We start from the raw sequence: 24,837 nt of genomic DNA on the forward strand, positions 1-24,837 counted from the left end.
CCATTCAATCTGGCCCGCAGGTGGCCAGATAACTGTGTAGTCAGACATAATGGACCTATATTTGTGGTCAGTTTCCTTTGTCCAGCTTGCTAACAGTCAACTAAAGCTAGACAGTCCAGGAGCATCGAAAGTTCCAATAGTGATGGAAAGAGGACAATTTTTCCGGTGAGGAAATCTAGTAAATTTAAGTGCGGCCCTCCAGACATTGGTAAAGACTGAATGCGGGCCCTGGGAAAAGGAGTTTGACACCCCTAATCTTACTGGTTAACTCTCACTTCTAATGAACTGGCACACAGGCACTGGTCACGAGTATTAATCCCCTGGCCACAGCACACCCAAAATGTTCTCCCTCTGTGATTTAAGCCTGCACTGGGAACAGTGCCAGAGATACTGGGTCAATCGTTGCCACGCCTTCTTCCCAGTAGCCTAGAGTACTGCTGCTGCTTCAGGTTACTCTGTGTTAGCGTTACATCACCTTATGGCTTCTTGGCATCAGATGATACGAAAGTAGTTGTTTTCCTCCTTCTCGTCTCTTTTGGTCTCGCTATCTCTCTCACTGTCTCTAAACCGTCTCTTTGTACTGTATGTACCTCTCTCGTTCTATTCTAGACTAGTCTGTCTTGTTTCTGTGGGTTAGATGATGACAGGAGAAGGCTATTGATGGAAGAGAATTGGAGTAAATGTTTATTTTCAGCTCAATAAGTTGTCTCAGCCGGTCTGTAGCTTGAGGGTGAATAAGATAAAACAAATGGCATGACAGGAGGCAATTCCTCAGCGGCGATATCCTGGCCGTTCTAGTATGACCGATCTCCTGTAGCTTTTCATTCAATATCTCATACAACACTGAGATTGTAGGTGCAAGTGATCCATCTACATGTCAATGCACTGTCCCCATTCCTGATTTTTTTTTAAAGGCTTTCTGCAAAGGTACAAGGCTCCGATGCATTCGAATCAATATTTAGCTAAACTTTCGGATTGGTTATATTGAGGAGGAGTACTGTTGACTGTATCTCGGAGCAATCATGAATCTATTCCATGCTTCTGTAATGTTATGGTTCAGCCCACTTTTTTTTAAATTTATTTTTTTAATCCGCATCTAAGTAGAGCAAATCTCACTAGGAGTTTTTTTGCAAGTCATTTTTTAACTCTCCGACCTTCGCTAAGGCGTTGTTTGCTTGACCTAATGTGGAAGGAGTTCTAGCAACGTACACAGGCATCTACTTTAGTAGTCTGTCTGGCAGACTGTATAGCAGTCCAGCCCCTCTCTACAACACCAGGCCAAGCCTGAGGGCTACAGCCTACAGCTGTCTCATGGGGCCCTTATTGCTCCCTATATGAACGGAGACTGTTTTGCACACATCCAACTTGGCACTGGAGCTGGACAAAACTATAGAAAGAGAGGGTAATGTCCTCACTGTTTTCTGCTATAAAAGATCCATCCTTTCCCCCCCCTAACACTCCCTCCTATCACAACAGACCAGGTGGGTGGATCTGTCATTGATCTTTGCTGGAATGCTCTGATAGTGATGTTGAAGTCTTTCTGTTGTTAGGCGTGCTCTCTGTTTGATTGTGAGTGGTCTGTCTCTGATGTTGGGGATCTGTGATTGGTCTGTCTGTGATGGTTGGTGTCTGTTATTGGTCTGTCTTCGATTGGACAAAATTGTTTCCCCTATAATCACACGTCAAATATACCGTTATGTAGCTTGTAGTTTGACGGTTTACCTGCCACAGATATAATTATTAGGGTTGGAAGGTATCCAGTTTTGTCATACCGTTTCTGTACCATATTGGGGTATACTGTATTGCCGGAGGTTTACACAAGGGGCGCTATTAAACAACAAAATGGTACACACACACACACACAGTGCATTCGGAAAGTAGTCAGACCCCTTGACTTTTCCCACATTTTGTTAGGTTTACAGCCTTATTCTGAAATGGATTAAGTTGTTTTCCCTCATCAATCTACACACAAGCACCTTTTTGGTAGCGACTACAGCATCGAGTCTTCTTGGGTATGACGCTACAAGCTTGGCACACCTGTATTTGGGGAGCTTCTCCCATTTATTCTCTGCAGATCCTCTCAAACTCTGTCAGGTTAGATGGGGAGCATCGCTGCACAGCAATTTTCAGATTTCTCCGGAGATGTTCGATATTCTTTATCCCCTTACACTTGTCTATAAGGTAGTAGTTTTGGAATTGTTAGCTAGAATACTTGTTGGTTATTACTGCATTGTCGGAACTAGAAGCACAAGCATTTCGCTACACTCGCATTAACATCTGCTAACCATGTGTATGTGACAAATAAAATTTAATTTGATTTAAGATGTTCGATCAGGTTCAAGTCCAGGCTCTGGCTGGGCCACTCAAGGACATTAACAGACTTGTCCCGAAGGCACTTCTGCATTGACTTGGCTGTGTGCTTAGGGTCGTTGTCTTGTTGTAAGGTAAACCTTCATCCTCAGTCTGAGGTCCTGAGCGCTCTGAAGCAGGTTTTAATCAAGGATCTCTCTGTACTTTGCTCTGTTCATGTTTGCCTCAACCCTGACTAGTATCCTATTCCGGACGCTGAAAAACATCCCCACAGCATGACGCTCCCACCACCGTGCTTCACCATTAGGATGATCCCAGGTTTCTTCCAGATGTGATGTTTGGCATTCAGGTCAAAGATTTCAACTTGGTTTTATCAGACCAGAGAATCCTGTTTCTCATGGTCTAAGAGTCCTCCAAGCAGGCTGTCATGTGCCTTTGTTTACTGAGTGACTTCCGTCTGGCCACTATTATAAAGGCCTGATTGGTGGAGTGCTGCACAGATGGTTGTCCTTCTGGAAAGTTCTCCCATCTCCACAGAGGAACTCTGGATCTCTGTCAGAGTGACAATCGGGTTCTTAGTCACCTCACTGACCAAGGCCCTTCTCCCCCAATTGCTCAGTTTGGACGGGCTGCCATCTCTAGGAAGAGTCTTGGTGGTTCCAAACTTCTTCCATTTAAGAATGGAGGCCACTGTGTTCTTGGACATTCAATGCTGCAGACATTTTTTTTTGGTACCCTTCCCCAGATCTGTGCCTCGACACAATCCTGTGTCGGAGCTCTGTGGACAATTCCTTCGACCTCATGGCTGCACTGTCAACTGTGGGACCTTATATAGAGAGGTGTGCCTTTCCAAATCATGTCCAATCAATTGAATTTATCACAGGTGGACTCCAAGTTGGAGAAACCTCTCAAGGATGATCAATGGAAGCAGGATTCACCTAAGCTCAATTTTGATCCTCATAGTAAAGGGTCTGTACACTAATGTAAAGGATTCAGTTTTTTATTTATTAATTAGCAAAAATGCCTTCTGTTTTCACTTTGTTATTATGGGGTATTGTGTGTAGATTGAGAAATGTTTAATCAATTTTAGAATAAGGCTTTAATAATGTAACAATGTGGAACAAGTCAAGGGGTCTGAATACTTTCTGTGTGCGTACAAAACATTAAGAACACCTGCCTTTTACATGAGACTGACCAGGTGAATCAAGTTCAAAGCTGTGATCCCTTATTGATGTCACTTTTTAAGACCTGTTAAAGATGCATTTTTAAGCCTTGAGACACGGATTGTGTTTGTGCCATTCAGCGGGTGAATGGGCAAGACCAAATATTTAAGTGCCTTTTTGAATGGGCTATGGTAGTAGGTGCAAGGCACATCGGTTTGTGTCAAGAACTGCAGAGCTACAGAGTTTTTCCACACTCAACAGTTTCCCATGTGTATCAAGAATGGTCCACCACCCAAACAACCAGCCAAATGCTGTGGGAAGCATTGTAAACAACATGGGCCAGCATCCCTGAGTAACACTTTCAACTTGTTGTAGAGTCCATGCCCCAATCAATTTAGACTGTTCTGTTGGCAAAAGGGGGGGAGAGCAACTTGATATTAGGACAGTGTTATTTTTTTTTTGTACACACACACTGAGTGTACAAAAATATTAATAATTTAAAAAAATTATACACAACAATTTAGGCAACAGGAATCTTGATCCAGGAGGGGATTGAATGTCTTGTGTAACCAAGAAGCTTGATCTTGACATCTAGCCATCTTAGTTAGCAAATGTATAGCTGGAGCACTGAAGTAGATACATTAGTTGACACATCTTAGATTTCATGGGTGGGGGTGTCTTTTATGGGTACCCTTGAGCAGTATTGTAAATCTTACTGTCGATATTTCAAAATAGTCCGTTATGCGGTGTAAGCCTAATAATTCTATGTTTTCTGCCCAGGATCAAACATGAGACCAGCTCAATGCCAGCTGCTGACTTTCTAGTAATTTTCTGAAAAACAACTTTCACAATCATAGAAATAGAAGCATAGAACTGAGGCGGAGTAGACCTGAACAGTGGTTTTGTAAATGAAGACGCCTGTAATATGCTCCCCCCCCCCCCCATTCATCCAGAGTTTGAGAAATAACCTTTTGTTGGGCTACGCAGCGTCCTAGTTCTTTAAATTCCTGGGCTCTGCAACATAGACCCCCCCCCCCAACACACATGCTGTTGAACGAATAAAATCATCAAACACACACACTACTGCTCGTTCCTCAGTGCTGCAGATACTCCATGCTAGTTCTGCACTGCTGCTTCTTTACTCCTCAGGACCAGATCACATGACCTGGGTGTTTTACTTCCTGTTCCAGACGCACCCAGTCTAGCCCCCTCCCCTCTTGTTTCTCTCTATCCCCCTTCTCAAATCAACTCTCTGACATTTGGGCTACAGAGTGAAGGCTCTGTTTTTAGTTTTTCATTCATCTCACCGTCTTTTCTCTTCATCCCTTGTTAATCACTGGCTGCATCCCAAGTAGGGCATCTTTAACTAAATTCCATTCGCTCTTCTCATCCCTTGTTCTCTCTCTCATGCGGTGTTTCTCTCATTCACTTGACAGGCAACATAACAGATTAAGACACGCTGCAGTCAGGAATGCTGCAGGGAGAAGAAGCTGCTGCAGTGTGTGTTTGGCTTTATGTGTGTGTTGGCCGTGACTGTCTTTGTCTGTGGCAGGAGCCTCTTAAAGGGACACCCTGCCTACGTTGGTCCGTTGGCGGCTGGTAAACCTGCAGTGGCTCAGAATAACTGCAGCTTCCACGCTTTCCTTCTCTCCTCCCTCCTTTCATCCTCTGTTGCCTTCTTTAACACAATCCTATTTCTGTCGCTTTCTCTTGACACCTCTTTTTCATCTACTGATCCTCTTTCCCCTCTTTCACCATCTCTCTCTCACCTGGTATTGGTCTGGTAATCTATAGAGTAATGCGGTGTCGTGGACTAAAGCCATGAGTCAGTTGGGGGTAGAGAGTGGTTGAGTCATCAGTGTTGCGTTTACACTAGAGGACAGTCAGTCGGTAGGGATCTCCTTTGCAACGCTTTTCAAAACGGGGGGGAGACGCACTGGCTGTGTGAGTCATCATACTGGAGATATAGCTACTCCGCCGTGTGTGTGTGTGTGTGTGTGTGGGGGTTTTATTCATGCTTGTTTTAATGTGTGTTAAGTCGATTTCATGTATGTTTTTTTCTTTTAACGTGCGTTTCTTCTGTGTGTGATGTCATGCCTGTATTAATGTTAATTTAGCCTCTTGGTGTGTGTTCGTGGCGTGCAGATGAGTTCTGGGGCTCTCACCATGGAGCCCGCCTTTCAGGACTTCCAGCGTGTGGGCGTGTGCGTTGATATTACGCCTGTATGAACGTGCGCTTCTCCTCTGTGTGCAGGCGGGTTCGGGGGCTCTCAACATGGCTGCAGCCTTTCAAGACTTCCAGAGGAGCGAGTCGGACCGGCTAAACGAGGTGAAGGGTCATCTAGAGATTGCCTTACTGGAGAAACACTTCCTACGTAAGTAACCTTAGCAACCCTAACACACGTTTTAGCTGCTGTAGCCTTTTATTCGTCCTCCGTTGCGATCTGCTTGTGGACATGAATTGGGGGAGTCTGTGTGAGAATGGGAGAGGCTGGAGGAATGGGTGTTGTGGTGGAGGGATGTAAGAGGGAGTTGGGGAAACTGATTCATGTTCATACTCTAACACACACACCTCTGTGCTGGGTCAGCCACACTCGTAATGCCTCTGGCCAATGTGGCTGCCCTGCCCCATTAACCCAACTCGGGGATGGGTACATACTGTACCAAGCCTATGCTGATGTAGTGTAGCACGTGTAGTGGCCTGTGCTGTTTGTTTGTGCAGTTTTTCCATCCACATGTCTGCCAGTGTGCCTCTGCATCCCTGAGAGTGTGAGTATGCATTGCTGAAGCTAACACGTGGGCTAAAACTGTATGGCCAAAGCCTTTTGCTAAGGCTACAGTGGGGCAAAAAAGTATTTAGTCAGCCACCAATTGTGCAAGTTCTCCCACTTAAAAAAATGAGGCCTGTAATTTTCATCATAGGTACACTTCAACTATGACAGACAAAATGAGGGAAAAAAATACAGGAAATCACATTGTAGGATTTTTAATGAATTTATTTGCAAATTGTGGTGGAAAATAAGTATTTGGTCATCTACAAACAAGCAAGATTTCTGGCTCTCACAGACGTGTAACTTCTTCTTTAAAAGGCTCCTCTGTCCCCCACTCGTTACCTGTATTAATGGCACCTGTTTGAACTTGTTATCAGTATAAAAGACACCTGTCCACAACCTCAGTCACACTCCAAGCTCCACTATGGCCATGACCAAAGAGCTGTCAAAGGACACCAGAAACAAAATTGTAGACCTGCACCAGGCTGGGAAGACTGAATCTGCAATAGGTAAGCAGCTTGGTTTGAAGAAATCAATGGTGGGAGCAATTATTAGGAAATTGAAGACATACAAGACCACTGATAATCTCCCTCGATCTGGGGCTCCACGCAAAATCTCACCCCGTAGGGTCAAAATGATCACACGAACGGTGAGCAAAAATCCCAGAACTACACGGGGGAACCTAGTGAATGACCTGCAGAGAGCTGGGACCAAAGTAACAAAGCCTACTTTCAGTAACACACTACGCCGCCAGGGACTCAAATCCTGCAGTGCCAGACGTGTCCCCCTGCTTAAGCCAGTACATGTCCAGGCCCGTCTGAAGTTTGCTAGAGAGCATTTGGATGATCCAAAAGAAGATTGGGTGATAGTCATATGGTCAGATGAAACCAAAATATAACTTTTTGGTAAAAACTCAACTCGTTGTGTTTGGAGGACAAAGAATGCAGAGTTGCATCCAAAGAACACCATACCTACTGTGAAGCATGGGGGTGGAACATCATGCTTTGGGGCTGTTTTTCTGCAAAGGAACCAGGACGAGTGATCCGTGTAAAGGAAAGAATGAATGGTTCCATGTATCGTGAGATTTTGAGTGAAAACCTCCTTCCATCAGCAAGGGCATTGAATATGAAACGTGGCTGGGTCTTTCAGCATGACAATGATCCCAAACACACCGCCCGGGCAACGAAGGAGAGGCTTCGTAAGAAGCATTTCAAGGTCCTTGAGTGGCCTAGCCAGTCTCCAGATCTCAACCCAGTAGAAAATCTTTGAAGGGAGTTAAGTCCGTGTTGCCCTGCAACAGCCCCAAAACATCACTGCTCTAGAGGAGATCTGCATGGAGGACTGGGCCAAAATTCCAGCAACAGTTTATGAAAACCTTGTGAAGACTTACAGAAAACATTTTACCTCTGTCATTGCCAACAAAGGGTATATAAGAAAGTATTGAGAAACTTTTGTTATTGACCAAATACTTATTTTCCACCATAATTTGCAAATAAATTCATAAAAAATCCTACAATGTCATTTTGTCTGTCATAGTTGAAGTGTACCTATGATGAAAATTACAGGCCTCATGTTTTTAAGTGGGAGAACTTGCACAATTGGTAGCTGACTAAATACTTTTTTGCCCCACTGTATATGGCTGAAGCTATAGGCTTGAAGCTATTGCTAATTGCCAGTGCTAAAGCTATATGTCCAAAGCTATAGTGAAGCTAAAGCTATATGGCTACATGTACAGTGATAAATATACACTCCCCTAGTAATTATTTGGATAGTGAAGCTAAAATGTTAAATTTAGCGCTATACTCCAGAATTTTGGATTTGAGATCAAATGTTTTATATGTGGCAACAGTACAGAAAATCACCCTTTTTTTTTTAAAGAGTATTTTTCATACATACCGATTTTATAAAAAAAAATATATATATTTAGAAATGAAAGAACTTTGACTCTAAGTCCTGTTAAATAAAACAGCACACCGAAAGACTTCCATAATTCATAAATTACCAACTGACTCTGTAGTGAGAATGTAAGCTAATTAAAAGCAAGCTAATTGCAATGCCACATAAAGATTCACATTGGTTAAAGAGGATGGGCTATCAGCTATTCATGTTGTTGATTATGTAAATCTACTAGCTGTGTGTTTTTACTTGATTATATTTTGTTCTGTTGCTGACGTGCCTCTTACCAGTGGTGATTTTGGCATGTAAATCTTGATGGGGCAAACACCCCATATATAAATATGCATTTTATGGTTGATGCCAACAAAGCCACTACACAACACTAAACAATACATAAATTGCACTATAATGGTGACAACCTGTGCCCACAAACTGTTAGGGCCTACATGAAGCTGTCCCAACAGCAGAGGTTTCTTTTCAGCACCATAGATTGACTCCTTACCACCTCTACACCTGGCTATCAGCCTTGTCTGGCAGTGACACAGTTCATTCAGCCTCATTTACTGCCTTTTTAAAAAGACATAGCTACTATGGCTGACTTGCCTAAACAAATGTGTTTTCTACTGATTATTGAGATTTAGAAATGATGGCATAAGGGACCGACAAGCGCATAAGAGGCCATCCGTAATTTCTATTAAGACATTAATGAGCGAGCTAGGATGGATGTAGTCAGTATAACTATTTGTTCAGCACTTTTGAAATGTACAGCGACAGAATACAGAACATGGGCCGTTCGTTCGTACAGTATTCTCCCTGTACACCAAGTCAGAACAGTAGGATAAATAAAGGGGGCATATAAGCAGATAATGAAAGCTCTTACAATATTAGATTACATTTTGCTAAAACAGGCTTTAGGCTACCTGTGCACCACCAAGTCAAAACAGTAGGTGAATGTGGGGGAAAGGGACAAAATTATTAGGGTGAGGCACATGGGGCTTTCAAGATGCTGGGAACTCAGGTGGGGGGAACAAGGTCAACTCATGACGTCAGTGATCTTTAGGTCGGAGCTCTAGAAAGAGGCCAGAGTTCTCAACTTAGATTTCAGAGTTTGATGACTGTTAAACATTTTGCCAGTCGGTACTCGTTTCCCCCCTCCAGAGTTTCCAGTTGTCTTCAACTGTATTGTATTAAAGTATTTATTTCAAAGGTTAGTATTTTGTTCTCATTCCTAGCATGCAATGGTTACATCAAACTTGGGACTCTACAAACTTGGATGTTGGATGCATATGCAGTTTGTTTTTGTTTCGGATTATGTTGTCCAATTTGAATGGTAAATAATGAATTTGGTCATTTTGGAGTCACTTTCATTGTAAATATAAAAATATGTTTCTGAACACGTCTACATTCAATGTGGATGCTACCATGATAACGGATCATCTCTGTTATGTATACGCCGGGAGTCAGAAAGCAGAAGGTGAGTTTTTAATACGAAACAGATGCAAAAGAACAAACAGGATGCGAACTGAACGTGAGAGACAATAACACCTAAGGACTGATTTAACAAAGAGGGCTAAATAATCAGGGAAGTGCAGGTGTCCATAATGAGGGGGTGCCAGGACCGGTGGTTAGTAAACTGGCGACATCGGGCACCGGAGTGGGACTAGATGTGACAATCGTGAATAATGAGTGGCATAGTTATAGATGCATAAATATCATAACCACCCCCAAAAATGCTAACTGCCTCTGTTATTAGTAATGGTGACAGGTTCACATGTTTTGGGGGTATGATCTTATGACACCTTCAAATGGGGGGGACTAGATGCATAAAATGCTTTGACTTCTAAATGGATATGTATTAAAATACCCCCTAAATAAAAGGTGCCATTCTGTACCTTTTGCCTCATACAGTACCAATCAAAAGTTTGGACACCTACTCATTCAAGGTGTTCTTTATTTTTTTCCTATTTTCTACATTGTAGAATAATAGTGAAGACATCAAAACTATGAAATATAACACACATGGAGTCGTTAAACAAATCAAAATACATTTGAGATTCTTCAAAGTAGACACCCTTTGCCTTGACAGCTTTGCACACTCTTGGCATTTTCTCAACCAGCTTCACCTAGAATGCTTTTCAAACATTCTTGAAGGAGTTTCCACATGCTGAGCACTTGTTGGCTGCTTTTTCTTCAATCTGCAGTCCAACTCAGCCCAAACCATCTCTATTTTGTTGAGGTGAGGTAATTGTGGAGGCCAGGTCATCTGATGCAGCACTCCATCACTCTCCTTATTGGTCAAATAGCCCTTACACAGCCTGGAGGTGTGTTGGAAAACAAAGGATGTTGAAAAACAAAGGATGGTCCCACTAAGTGCAAACCAGATGGGATGGTGTATCACTGCAGAATGCTGTGATAGCCATGCTGTTTGTGTGCCTTGACTTCTAAATAAATCACTGAGTGTCACCAGCAACGCACCATTGCACCACCTCCATGCTTCACAGTTCGAACCACACATGCATAGATCCGTTCACCTACTCTGCATCTCAGAGGCATGGCGGTTGCAACCAAAAATCTCAAATTTGGACTCATCAGACCAAAGGACAGATTTCTATCAGTCGAATGTCCATTGCTCATGTTTCTTCTGCCAAGCAAGTCTCTTCTTATTGGTGTCCTTAGTAGTGGTTTCTTTGCAGCAATTTGACCATGATGGCCTGATTTCTCCTCTGAACAGTTGATGTGTCTGTTACTTGAACTCTGAAGCATTTATTTGGGCTGCAATCTGAGGCTGGTAACTCCAATCAACGTGTCCTCTGCAGCTGTGGTAACTCTGGGTCTTCCTTTCCTGTGGCAGTCCTCATGAGAGACAGTTTCATCATAGCGCTTCTTCATGGTTTTTGCGACTGCACTTGAAGAAAATAAATTCCACAAATCAACTTTTAACAAGGCACACCTGTTAATTGAAATGTATTCCAGGTGACTACCTCAGGAAGCTGGTTGAGAGAATGCAAAGCTGTCCTCAAGGAAAAGGGTGGCTACTTTGAAGAATCTCAAAATATATTTGTTTAACACTTTTTGGGTTACTACATGATTCCATATGTGTTATTTCATAGTTGTTGATGTCTTCACAATTATTCTACTATGTAGAAAATAGTAAAAAGAAAGAAACCCTGGAATGAGTGTCAACTTTTGACTGGTATTATAAATAGAACATTTGATGTCAAATGACATCAAATCCAAATTAAATGTTTTTAGCTAAAGCTGGTATGGCTGCCAGGTGTATTCTGTTAAGTTTTTTTTCTTATTTAGGTATATTGTTTTAGCAGGTTAATTATTTAGCCGTAGTCCCTCTCAGCCCTGTAGAGGGTCCTTAGGAAGACCCTGTTACACACACACACACACACAGATGGATGAGAGACTCGGCATCTAATAACAGCACGGTCTCATCACCAGTACTCATTTAGACAGACCAATAATGTCCCAATGAAGGTTGTCTACAGAGTTGAGTGCCATTTGTGTCGTTGGTACGCTTTTATTTATTTTTTGGTCGGCAATTTGCTCTTTCAAGTTCACTCTCCTGTTTGTGTGGGATCTGTATGGAGAGGGGAGGTCTATCTAAAAGATAATCTGCATATATACTTGACATACTCATGCATTATTCACCTCTGGTAACAAAGCAATGACAGTCTTCCATAGCTGATGTTTGAGTTAGTCTTTAGCATGTTATAGAAGACGGTCCCAACATGGCAGCCTTGCCTTGCTGAAGGTCCGAATAGAGATGTTGTGTTTAGTCCCTGGCCTCTCTACACACGTCATACTCAATGGCAGTAGGGGACTGTTGTGTTCGTGAACTAGAGTGAATCTGTTTCTGGGTTATACAGGTCCTGACCAGGCCCCCCCTCTGCTCTCTTTCTCCTGTCCTCTATCCCTCTCTTCCTCCCAGTGTAATTGGACCAGTAGGAGCGGTGAAGCATGAGAATCCATTAGCAGCTAAATGGACTTTGCTCCGTTCATTCTTGCTTTCTGTTCATCTCTGCTTTCTGTTCTGTTCATCTCTGTTTTCATCTCTGCACAGTTTGTTCAGTGTGGGGAGGTAGTGGAGCAGGGCGAAGAGAGAGAGACAAGCATATGTGGTCTGAGTGGATGAGATTCAACTTGCTCGTGGTTCGACTATAGCATTGCCTATAGTTGTTCTGGGGCCCCAGTCTGAACAGCTGAAAAACAACCCACGCCACTAAACAGGCTAATATGCTACTAGAACTCTCAGGCAATCTGTACACATGCGTTAAAGAGATCAATCGAACTCGACTAAAATAATGGATATGCCATTGACAATGCGAGCGGGAAAGGTTGCCCCCCCCACCCCAGCAAAATTGGCCTATATTTTAGACTATTGTTTGTGTTTCACACTGTTGAGAAAAAGATCTGACGATAATGCTTGTTTGGATGTCGACCCCAGTTCATGTCATCGTCCCCAATCAACTGCATTACACTTGGACTGACTACCACCACTGATTTCTGTATGCTAGCTCTGCTACCAGCTTATATGAACAGGAGTTAGCACTTAGGAGTCATTTCTTCTAAACCTGAAAAGAGAGACCCTTTTTTAAATGTTGTGCTGTGAAAACGGCTATAGATATAGATCTATATCTCAGACTGTAGTAACCACATTGTGGGCCTGTTACAATGCATTGGCTCACACTCAACAAACCTATCTGGCATCCTATCAAATAAAATGAGATTGTGGACTATAGGAAAAGGAGGACAGAGCACGTCCCCACAGGTTGAGAGCTTCAAGTTCCTTGGTGTCCACATCGCCAACAAACTATTATGCTCCAAGCACACCAAGACCGCTGTGAAGAGGGCACAACAAAGTCTATTTCCCCCTCCAGGAGAAAATATTTGGCATGGGTCCTCACATCCTCAACGTTCTACAGGTGCGCCATAGAGAGCATTGGTTGCGTCACTGCCTGTTACGGCAACTGCTCGGCCTCCGACCGCAAGGCACTACAGAGGGTAGTCCGTATGGCCCAGTACATCACCCAGTACATCACTACATCACAGCTAAGCTGCCGCTACTGGAGCACCAAGTCTAGGTCCAAAAGGCTTCTCAACAGCTTTTACCCCCAAGCCAGAAGACTCCTGAACAGGTAATCAAATGGCTAACCAGACTATTTGCATTATGTACCAACATTCGTGTCTAGTTTGAGAAGCAAACGTCTCATAAGTTCAACTGACAGCTTCATTAAATACTACCCGCAAAACACCCGTCTCAATGTCGACAGTGAAGAGGTGACTCTACGATGCTGGCCTTTTGGGCAGAGTTTCAAAGAAAAAAACATACCTCAGACTGGCCAATAAAAAGAAAAGATTAAGATGGGCAAAAGAACAGACACTTGACAGAGGAACTCTAAGACTGGTGTTTTGCGGGTACTATTTAATAAAGCTGCCAGTTGAGGACTTTCACAAACTAGACACTAATGTACTTGTCCTCTTGCTCAGTTGTGCACTGGGGCCTCCCACTCTTTTTTTATACTGGCTAGAGACCGTTTGTGCTGTTCTGTGAAGGAGGTAGTACAGTGTTTTTTTTTAAATATTTTTTTATTGCTTCTTTAATTGCTTCAACAGTTTTCAGCTGTGCTAACATAATTGCAAAAGTTTTCTAATGATCAATTAGCCTTTTTAAATTGATCTTGGATTAGCTAACAATGTGCGATTGGAACACAGGAGTGATGTTTGCTGATAATTGGCCTCTGTACACCTATGTACAGTTGAAGTCGGAAGTTTACATACACTTAGGTTGGAGTCATTTTTCAACCACTCCACAAATTTCTTGTTAACAAACTGGTTTTGGAAAGTCGGTTAGGACATCCGCTTTGCATGACGCAAGTATATTTTCCAACAATTGTTTAGACAGATTATTTCACTTATAATTCACTGTATCACAATTCCAGTGGGTCAGAAGTTTTCATACACTAAGTTGACTGTGCCTTTTAAAACAGCTCGGAAAATTCCAGAAAATGATGTCATGGCTTTAGAAGCTTCTGATAGGCTAATTGACATCATTTGAGTCAATTGGTGTGCCTCTTTGCTTGACATCATGGGAAAATCAAAAGAAATAAGGCAAGAGCTCAGAAAAATAATTGTAGACCAACACAAGTCTGGTTCATCATTGGGAGCAATTTCCAAATGCCTGAAGGTATCGAATTCATCTGTACAAACAATAGTACGCAAGTATAAACACCATGGGACCACGCAGCCGCCATACCGCTCAGGAAGGAGACGTGTTCCAGACTACGGTTTGCCCCTGCACATGGGGACAAAGATTATACTTCTGGAGAAAAGTCCTCTGGGCTGATGGAACTGTTTGGCCATAATGACCATCGTTATGTTTTGAGGAAAAAGGGGAGGCTTGCAAGCTGAAACGCACCATCTCAACCATGAAGCACGGGGGTGGCAGCAGCATGTTGTGGAGGAGCTTTGAGCAGGAAGGACTGATGCACTTCACAAAATAGATGGCATCATGAGGCTGGAAAATTGTGGATATATTGAAGCAACCTCTCAAGACATCAGTTACCAAGTTAAAGCTTGGTCACAAATGGGTCTTCCAAATGGACAATGACCCCAAGCAAACTTCCGAAGTTGTGGCAAAATGGCTTAAGGACAACAGTCAAGGTATTGGAGTGGTAATCACAAAGCCCTGACATCAGTCCTATATAAAATTTGTGGGCAGAACTGAAAAAGTGTGTGTGAGCAAGGAAGCCTACAAACCTGACTCTGGAGGAATGGGCCAAAATTCACCCAACTTATTGTGGGAAGCTTGTGGAAGGCTACCCAAAACGTTTGACCCAAGCTAAATAATTTAAAGGCAATGCTGCCAAACTCTATGCTAATTGATTGTATGTAAACTTCTGACCCACTGTGAATGTGATGAAAGAAATAAAAGCTGAAATAAATAATTTTCTCTACTGTTATTCTGACATGTCACATTAAAATAAAGTGGTGATCCTAACTGACCTATGACAGGGAATATTTACTAGGATTAAATGTCAGGAATTGTGAAACTGAGTTTAAATGTATTTGGTTAAGGTAGTCATTTACAACATTAACAATGTATACACTGTATTTCTGATCAATTGAGAAAGCCAAGAGTGTGCAAAGCTGTCATCAAGGAAAACAGTGGCTACTTTGAAGAATATAAAACATATTTTGATTTAACACCTTTTTGGTTACTACATGATTTCATAGTTTTGATGTCTTCTATTATTCTACAATGTAGAAAATTGTAAAAGTAAAGAACCCTTTGAATGAGTACTTGTGTCCAATGTTTGACTGGTACAACGGCCCAAAAATGGTGTACTATGTAGGGTATAGGGTGCCATTTGGGATGCAACACCCCTCACTATATGAGATGGAAAGTCGGTGAGGAAACAGCAGGCTTGTCTGTTGTGGTGATCCTGTTTGTTCTTGTTGCCTGATCATCTTTATCACATTGATTATTGATATTGTCAACTAATCACTCCTTCCATTTCAGTTCTACAGGGACCGTTTTCCCAGTGCTGTTGTAGCTAACCAGAGTCGTTTGTAGAGTGCCCCGCCCTATGGGAGTTCCGGTCACGGCCGGTAATGACCCATAATTACACAGGCTGTAGTGACGCCACAACACTGCGATGCAGTGTCTTAGAATGCTGCGCCCCTCAGGAGGGCAGGGCATATATTCCAAAAAATATTTGATTATTTCACATGTAGATGTGGGAAACATTTTTTTTTTTTTTGCCAGGCTGCCAGCTAGTTACTGCTAGCAAGGGAAGGCAACTCTTCCTTGCATTCACAAACTGAGCTGACAAGTTTCTATCGCCCCGTTGTGAATGGGAGTGTGTCCGGTGTGCATATCACATTACCGAAAGGTGTCTGCTGCTCAAAAAAATCCCGCTCCACACACACACACACACACACACACACACGCGCATAGATCAACTGAGTGAAGCTTGTCGTAACATCCTCTTCCTCATTTTGGGTCAGTGGGTGTGTTGCGATGCTTGATAGACAGAAAGAACAGCTGGTCCCCCTCTCTCTCACGTGTGTGTGTGTTACATTGTTGCTGTGTCACTGTTGCCCTACGGTAGCTCCTGGCTCTCAGAACCGATTAGTATAGTTTAGATCTCGCTCTCTCTGTCACGGCTGATTCAACCTCTCTTCCCTACAACCCTCTCACTTCATGTACCCTGTGAAAAATCCGACAATGTCTCCTAGAACGACAAAGCACTATCGATACACAGGTGCTTGTTTGGCTCTATTATGACTGGTTACTGACTGAGCTACTCACGACTTCCTAGCTAGATCTGTGTTTTACGTGTTACTCGTTGTGCAGAAGAGGAATCTCAGTACTGTCGTTGGTTTGGTTTCCACTGCTTGCAGCCTGTTGTCCGGGGGTGTGTCTGTACTTCATGATTCTGACCTTCATGACCTCCTTTTAAGCATAAAGTACTGCACATAACAAGACATTGCACAGTGGATGTTTAAATTTATATAAGGAGTTTAACTCAATACATCAAACATTAGGCAGCAACAAGCAGGCCGCAAACAAACAGCATCCTCCTCCATCCCTATGTCTTCTCTCCAGCTATTTACAGTGGCATGCATCTCCCTGGTTGTCAGCAGGCTAATACTGTAATTATGCTGTTTAGGACACAGCAGTTAAACTATATTCAATACGTTATATGGATGATATAACATGGGCATATACCGTCAGTAATAGTCATATTCATTTATATAGAATATAATTGTTCTTTCAGTCGACTCAGATCTCACTATGGGTCATTGGTTAAGCCTTGTTCAAGCACGTCTAACAGGCCAATCTATATAACACCCCTATGGTTTCTTCACCACCAAGTCTATTTGGTTACTAGCTTGTTAAGCAGCTTTCTTCAGATTACTAGCTCTCTAAACGGTTCCTTTTGGTGTGGATTTGGTATTTTATTAGGATCACCATTTAGCTGTTGTGAAAGCACCAGCTACTCTTCCTGGGGGATGCCACCCACCACAGAGCATTGTGGCTTCTTTTCTATTTTCAGGAACTTCAGTTTAATTTGACTGATTTTCAAGTTAGCTTGTTAGGAGCGCTTTTTGTAGACTGCTAGCTACGGTACACCTGTTGCCTGGCATGCATGCAATTAGCATTGATAGCTCGCTAGCTCCACTGCTTTAGCATCCCGCCTATGGGTTTCCACTAGTTTTAGCAAATTTTACCTGTGGTCTCTAGCTCACCATCGGTTCCCACCGTTCAGAGTTAGCTGAACATTCCAGTGTCTTCGCTAGCTAGTGGGCTAACGGCACCACAGGTGCTTTAGCTGTCAACTTCTGCGCTAAACCCCCATAAGCGGCGCTGTTTCTTCTTAGTGTGTTACGCCACCATTGAAGCACCATCCCTTTTTAAATTCCCCTGTAGAAGATGACCTAGCTGTGTGTTTCTACCTCATGTTACTTGGTTTACAAACCGGGTCACTGTTCTGTTTTTCACATGACGGCTAGCTAGCTATCATCACTCAGGTGAAGATAACCAGCTAATTAGCTAGCGTCCCTGTTTCACTACACCGAAAGTATGAAGACTGCATTTATTCCCCACCACCCTGGTAAATAAAGCTGTCATCCTGCTTACCTGACTCAAGCTCACGTTACGAGTGTGAGTAGCTAGCTATCTATCCCCACGGTAATTCCCCACGGTAATTCCATTTGCTTTCGTCCGTCTGGTCGAAACGAGATGTTGACAGGCTTACAGTGTATTTGTCAGGGAAGGGGAAGAAAAAGCACCCAAGCCTAGCAAAGCTTGCCTTTCAATTGTGGGTATGATTCCCATCGGCTCTGTGCTACTTGCCTCGGCGTAGACCACGTTTTCGCGGCTCTCGTTAACTCTGCTAGCTCTGTGCAATGCACTAAGCTGGGCCCCGGTGTCATTTAAATGTAGAGTACAGCACATGCACACTTCCATTAGTCCAGAACGTTTGGAGAATGTTTACTTCTGAACAATGTTTCCTTTATCACCACTTCCTGCCTTAATGTTCCTGTCATAACCTTGTTGAGCTCTAAACTCTTCTCTTTTTTTTCTCTCACCTTTATATAACCAGGTAGGCCAGTTGAGAACGAGTTCTCATTTACAACTGCGACCTGGCCAAGATGAAGCGAAGCAGTGCAACAAAAATGAGTTACACAAACACATGTACAGTCAATGACACAATAGAAAAATCTATGTACAGTGTGTGCAAATGTAGAAGAGTAGGGAGGCCATAGAGGTGAAATAATTACAATCTAGCATTAACACTGGAGTGATAGATGTGCAGATGATGATGATGATGATGATGATGTGCAAGTAGAGATACTGGGGTGCAAAAGAGCAAGAGGATAAATATGGGGATGAGGTAGATGGGTGTGCTATTTACAGATTGGCTGTGTGCCGTGATCGGTAAGCTGCTCTGACAGCTGGTGCTTAAAGTTAGTGAGGGAGCTAAGACTCCAGCTTCAGTGGTTTCTATTTTATTTTTAATTGCAATTAGTTCCAGTCATTGGCATCAGAGAACTGTAAGGAAAGGTGGCCAAAGGAAGTGTTGGCTTTGGGGATGACAAGTGAAATATACTTGCTGGAGCACGTTCTACAGGTGGGTGTTGCTATGGTGACCAGTGAGCTGAAATAAGGCAGGGCTTTACCTAGCAAAGACTTATAGATGACCTGGAGCCAGTGGGTTTGGTGACGAATATGAAGCGAGGGCCAGCCAACGATAGCATACAGGTCGCAGTGGTGGGTAGTATATGGGGCTTTGGTGACAAAATTAATGTCACTGTGATAGACTGCATCCAATTTGCTGAGTAGAGTGTTGGAGGCTATTTTGTAAATTACATCACCAAAATCAAGGGTCGGTAGGATAGTGGGTTTTACGAGGGTATGTTTGGCAGCAGGAGTGGAGGCTTTGTTGTGAAATAGGAATCCAATTCCAGATTTAATTTTGGGTTGGAGGTGCTTAATTTGAGTCTGGAAGGAGAGTTTACAGTCTAACCAGACACCTAGGTATTTGTAGTTGTGCACATTCTAAGTCTGAACATTCCAGAGTAGTGATTCTAGTCGGGCGGTCGGGTGGGGGCATCAATCAGTTAAAGAGCATGCATTTTGTTTTACTAGCACTTAAAAGCAGTTGGAGGTCACGGAAGGAGAGTTGAATGGCATTGAAGCTCGTTTGGAGGTTTAAGTGTCCAAAGAAGGGCCAGATGAATACAGAATGTGTCGTCTGCGTAGAGTTGGATCAGAGAATCACCAGCCGCAAGAGCGACGTCATATATACAGAGAAGAGTCGGCTCGAGAATTGAACCCTGTGGCACCCCTATAGAGACTTCCAGAAGTCCGGACAACAGGCCCTCTGATTTGACACAGGGTTCTGTGTGTGTGTGTGTCTCTCTAACCCAGTGGGATGTAGGGCAGGGCAGCAATAGGAGAATATTGATCAGTCAGTCAGCCAGCCAGTCACCAACAGAACAGGACAGAACTAACTGTCCTGTATGGAATGCAGTTGGATTGTGTCAGGACAGCAGTGACATCAACAATAGCATGAGGTATGGTGACATCGGGGTCACAGTAGGGTGGAGTTTGTGTCAATAGTACAGTGCCTCTGTGACATGTAGGGTCTGTGTTGTTTAATAGATCGACCCTGTGTGTATGGGCTTTGCGTGTGTGCCGGGGTTAATAGATCAGCCAATCAGTCTCTGACTGTCCCCACCTACCGATTTGACCAATCCACATCGTGCGTGTTAAAATGAAGTCTACGTTTACAGTACATGACACGGCCATGTTTTTTTATTTTATTGATGTGTACAGGCATGCATAGCGCTGTCTTACACTAACTACTTACCCTCGTTGTTGGTGTGTTAAGTACTGTACAGAATGTGAACAGTGAACACAGCAGGTCGGTGTGTGTGAATGGACCAATTGTTCTGCTGGTGTAATCTCATGCAGTACTTTTCCTTCTCTTAGCCTAGATGAGAGAGATTTTTTTGGTCTGCTTGCATACACACATGGCATTCACACTGGACGCTGCCTTTGACTAGTATAGGGGTCCTGAGGTTCTGTCGGGACAGACTGCATGGGAGGGGAGTAGTCCATCTCTAACTCTGCAGACTGGAAGGCCTCTCTTGTATTTATGCTATAGGATCCAGCTGTGACTCGCTATAAGCAAACTTGACCCACATACCCTGATTCTCTCCTCTGGAGTTTTGATCAGCTATGAGGTTGTTTGGTACAGATGTCGCAGTGTGACGCAAGGCTATAAACTTGACACCTAGACCGGCTGACTGGGAGCTGTATTTGAGTGCAGGGAGATTCTGAGTCTATTTGGGTCAGGTCCGTTAGGCAGTAACCTTCCACTGAATCCCAACTTCAGCGTAGGGGGACGAGGTTGTTTGGGCCTGTATCAGTGCTGGCGGGTCGCTTTTCTGAGGTGTAGAGAGTTGGGTCGCTTCTGGATTTGGTCGATACCATAGCCCAGTTGGAGTGTGGGATCCTGTGGTGTCGGTCAATACCCTAGCTCAGCAGGGTGTGCTGGCTGTGTATCAGAGGAGATGGAGGACTGCAGCGGCCCAGGCCCAGACTTTGACGGGCTCGTCGACGGTGGTTGGACCGACAAGATTAAATCTCACAAGAGCAACCTCAACCTCAGTAAGTTAACATGACCCATTTGAGTTAAGACCTCGGTCTCCCACAACCTCAGTAGGTTCATGTGATCCGTTTGTCTGTCTGTCTCGATAGCCCCAGAATATTTAACCTGACTTTTCTGGGTAACTATCTCCTAACTCTCTGACCTGTCTGTGTACCTCCTGTAGATTTAAAGTTTCATTGGTTAGACCAGCAGCTCTAGGGTGTGACACATCACTCTAACTGTGAAGAGCTCTGTCTCCCCACTGTGTGTGGATGAGTGGGATATGGATTATGAGGAGATGGCACTCAAACTGAAAAAATCAGTTTCTTCTCAGCTGGTCAGTGGAGAGAACGGGAGAGCGACACTCGGGCATGAGTCTTAGCTATTTAAGGACAATTGAACCACAAACATGATGTTTGTGCATGACTCTGACCCTGGGTTGTAGGATGTTGTATGTTACTGGGGTTCATTGTGGCCAGAGAAGGAAGGGAAACAGGCACACTCTGTTACTGTGCCACTGTGACCCAGGGTAAACTGCACTCCTGATTCTGACGCTTAAGTGTTAGAAGTACACTAGCACCTCTTATCTCTGCTTGGAGCACAGGTGTGCTTTCCATTGTATTCAGTTACATTTAATTATCACGTCTGTATAAATTGTATTTCCAGGCACTAGCGTTTTGTCCCGTCCTAAGTTGGTTTAGACATGATTCTTCCGCCCCCTGGCTGAGTACAGAGAGACATATGGTGTCTCCTATTGCCCTGGAAGAGGTTGTCTTCACTGATATATCCCTTAATCAATGTGAACTGTGCCTTGGTCTTATTATTGCTCACACATTTTCTGTTTGCCGCAAAATTGAAAAACAACTGAGTCAAAATGCCTTGCGATCTGGAGGGTGGCCTTTTGCTCCCACCCCCCACCCCCCCTGTTCTAATGTGGAATCTGCACCATTGCCGGAATCATGGGCAGTGTGGATTTTAGAACATTCCATGATTTTAAAGACTCATGTACACTGAGTATACCAGACATTAGGAACACCTTTCTAACATTGAGTTGCACCCCCTCCCCTTTTGCCCTCACAACAGCCTCAACTCGTCGGTGCATTCCACAGAGATGCTGGCCCAATGCTTGCCACAATTGTCAAGTTGGCTGGATGTCCTCTGGGTGATGAGCCATTCTTGATACACACTGGGAAACTGTTGAGCGTGAAAAACCACAGCAGTGTTGCAGTTCCTGGCACCTACCGTACTCCATTCAAAGGCACTTCAATCTTTTTGTCTTGCCTATTCCCTTTCTGAATGACACACATGCACAGTCCATGTCTCAATTGTCTTTAATCGGTCTCCTCCCCTATATCTACACAGAGTTTAAGTGGATTTCACAAGTGTCATCAATAAGGGATCATAGCTTTCACCTGGTCAGTCTGTCATGGAAAGAGCAGGTGTTCTTAATGTCAAATCAAAGTGTATTTGTCACGTGCGCCGAATACAACAGGTGTAGACCTTACAGGGAAATGCTTATTTACAGGCTCTAACCAATGGTGCGGAGAAAAAAAAGTGTGTGTGTAGGTAAGTAAAGGAATAAAGCAACAGTAAAAAGACATTTGAAAAAAAGAGTAGCAAGGCTATATGCAGACACCTGGTAGTCAGGCTTATTGAGGTAGTATGTACATGTAGGTATTGTTAAAGTGACTATGCATATATGATGAACAGAGAGTAGCAGAAGCGTAAAAAGAGGGGTTGGCGGGTGGTGGGACAAGCACTGGTTGGTGGGGCCAATTTAGGTAGTATGTACATGAGAGTAGCAGCAGTGTAAAAGAGGGGTTGTGGGGGCACACAATGCAAATAGTTTGGGTAACCACTTGGTTACCTGTTCAGGAGTCTTATGGCTTGGGGGTAAAAACTGTCAAAGCCTTTTTGTTCTAGATTAGGCACTCCGGTACCGCTTGCCATGCGGTAGTAGAGAGAAGAGTCTGACTTGGGTGGCTGGGGTCTTGACAATTTTTAGGGCCTTCCTATGACACCGCCTGGTGTAGAGGTCCTGGATGGCAGGCAGCTTTGCCCCAGTGATGTACTGCGCCGTACGCACTACCCTCTGAAGTGCCTTGCGGTCGGAGGCTGAGCAATTGCCGTACCAGGCAGTGATGCAACTGGTCAGGATGCTCTCGATGTTGCAGCTGTAGAACCTTTTGAGGATCTCAGGACCCATGCCAAATAGTTTTTGTTTCCTGAGGGAGAATAGTCTTTGTCGTGCCCTCTTCACGACTGTCTTGGTGTGTTTGGACCTTGATAGTTTGTTGATGTGGACACCAAGGAATTTGAAGCTCTCAACCTGCTCCACTACAGCCCCGTCGATGAGAATGGGGACGTGCTTGGTGCTCCTTTTCCTGTAGTCCACAATCATCACCTTAGTCTTGGTTATGTTGAGAGATAGGTTGTTATTCTGGCCCCACCCGACCAGGTCTCTGACCTCCCTATAGGCTGTCTTGTCGTTGTCGGTGATCAGGCCTTCCACTGTTGTGTCGTCAGCAAACTTAATGATGGTGTTGCAGTAGTGCCTGGCCATGCAGTTGTGGGTGAACAGGGAGTACAGGAGGGGACTGAGCACGTGCCCCTGGGGAGCTCCAGTGTTGAGGATCAGCGTGGTAGATGTGTTGCTACCCATCCTCACTACCTGGGGTCGGCCTTTCAGGAAGTCCAGGATCCAGCTGCAGAAGGAGATATTTAGTCCCAGGATCCTTAGCTTGGTGATGAGCTTTGAGGGTACTATGGTGTTGAATGCTGAGCTGTAGTCAATGAACAGCATTCTCACATAGGTTTTCCTTTTGTCCAGGTGGGAAAGGGCAGTGTGGAGTGCAATAGAGATTGCATCATTTGTGGATCTGTTTGGGTGGTATGCAAATGCACTTCATGGCTACGGACGTGAGTGCTACGGGTCTGTAGTCATTTAGGAAGTTTGCCTTTGTGTTCTTGGGCACAGGGACTATGGTGGTCTGCTTGAAGCATGTTAGTATTACAGACTCAATCAGGGACATGTTGAAAATGTCAGTGAAGACACCTGCCAGTTGGTCAGCACATGCCCGGAGTACACATCCTGGTAATCCATCTGGCCCCGCAGCCTTGTGTATGTTGACCTGTTTAAAGGTTTTACTCACGTCAGCTACGGAGTGCGTGATCACAGTCGTCCGGAACAGCTGATGCTCTCATGCATGCCTCAGTGTTGCTTGCCTCGACGCGAGCATAGAAGTGATTTAGCTCGTCTGGTAGGCTCGTGTCACTGGGCAGCTCGCGGCTGTGCTTCACTTTGTAGTCTGTAATAGTTTGCAAGCCCTGCCACATCCGACGAGCGTCGGAGCCGGTGTAGTACGATTCAATTTTAGTCCTGTATTGACGCTTTGCCTGTTTGATGGTTCGTCGCAGGGCATAGCGGGATTTCTTGTAAGCTTCCGGGTTAGAGTCCCGCACCTTGAAAGCGGCAGCTCTACCCTTTAGCTCAGTGAGAATGTTGCCTGTAATCCATGGCTTCTGGTTGGGGTATGTACGTACAGTCACTGTGGGGACGACCTCCTCAATGCACTTAATTGATAAAGCCAGTGACTGATGTGGTGTGTTCCTCAATGTCATCGGAAGAATCCCGGAACATGTTCCAGTCTGTGATAGAAAAACAGTCTTGTAGTTTAGCATCTGCTTCATCTGACCACTTTTTATAGACTGAGTCACTGGTGCTTCCTGCTTTCATTTTCGCTTGTAATCAGGAATCAGGAGGATCGAGTTGTGGTCGGATTTACCAAATGGAGGGAGAGCTTTGTACGCGTCTCTGTGTGTGGAGTACAGGTGAGCTAGAATTTTCTTTTCCCTCTGGTTGCACATTTAACATGTTGATAGAGATTTGGTAGAACTGATTTAAGTTTCCCTGCATTAAAGTCTCCGGCCACTAGGAGCGCCGCCTCTGGGTGAGTGGTTTGCTTATTTCCTTATACAGCTGACTGAGTGCGGTCTTGGTGCCAGCATCTGTCTGTGGTGGTA

General features: G+C 44.1%; 1 protein-coding gene across 3 annotated transcripts in view; it reads left to right on the top strand.

Annotated features, from left to right (window-relative positions):
• The window catches only part of gramd4a (GRAM domain containing 4a), a 63,679-nt gene that overhangs the window by 14,033 nt on the left and 24,809 nt on the right, over positions 1-24,837 (top strand). For 2 of the 3 annotated variants that reach the window (XM_031797841.1, XM_020509206.2), the window contains exon 3: positions 5,728-5,848. In XM_031797841.1, coding sequence (XP_031653701.1) covers positions 5,728-5,848 — 121 coding nt within the window. Of the gene's footprint in view, positions 1-5,727; positions 5,849-20,671; positions 20,835-24,837 lie in introns of those variants that run through there. The other variant, XM_031797842.1, reaches the window with a different exon arrangement.

This window comes from Oncorhynchus kisutch, linkage group LG19, assembly GCF_002021735.2.
Source record: "Oncorhynchus kisutch isolate 150728-3 linkage group LG19, Okis_V2, whole genome shotgun sequence".
Classification (NCBI taxonomy): Eukaryota; Metazoa; Chordata; class Actinopteri; order Salmoniformes; family Salmonidae; genus Oncorhynchus; species Oncorhynchus kisutch.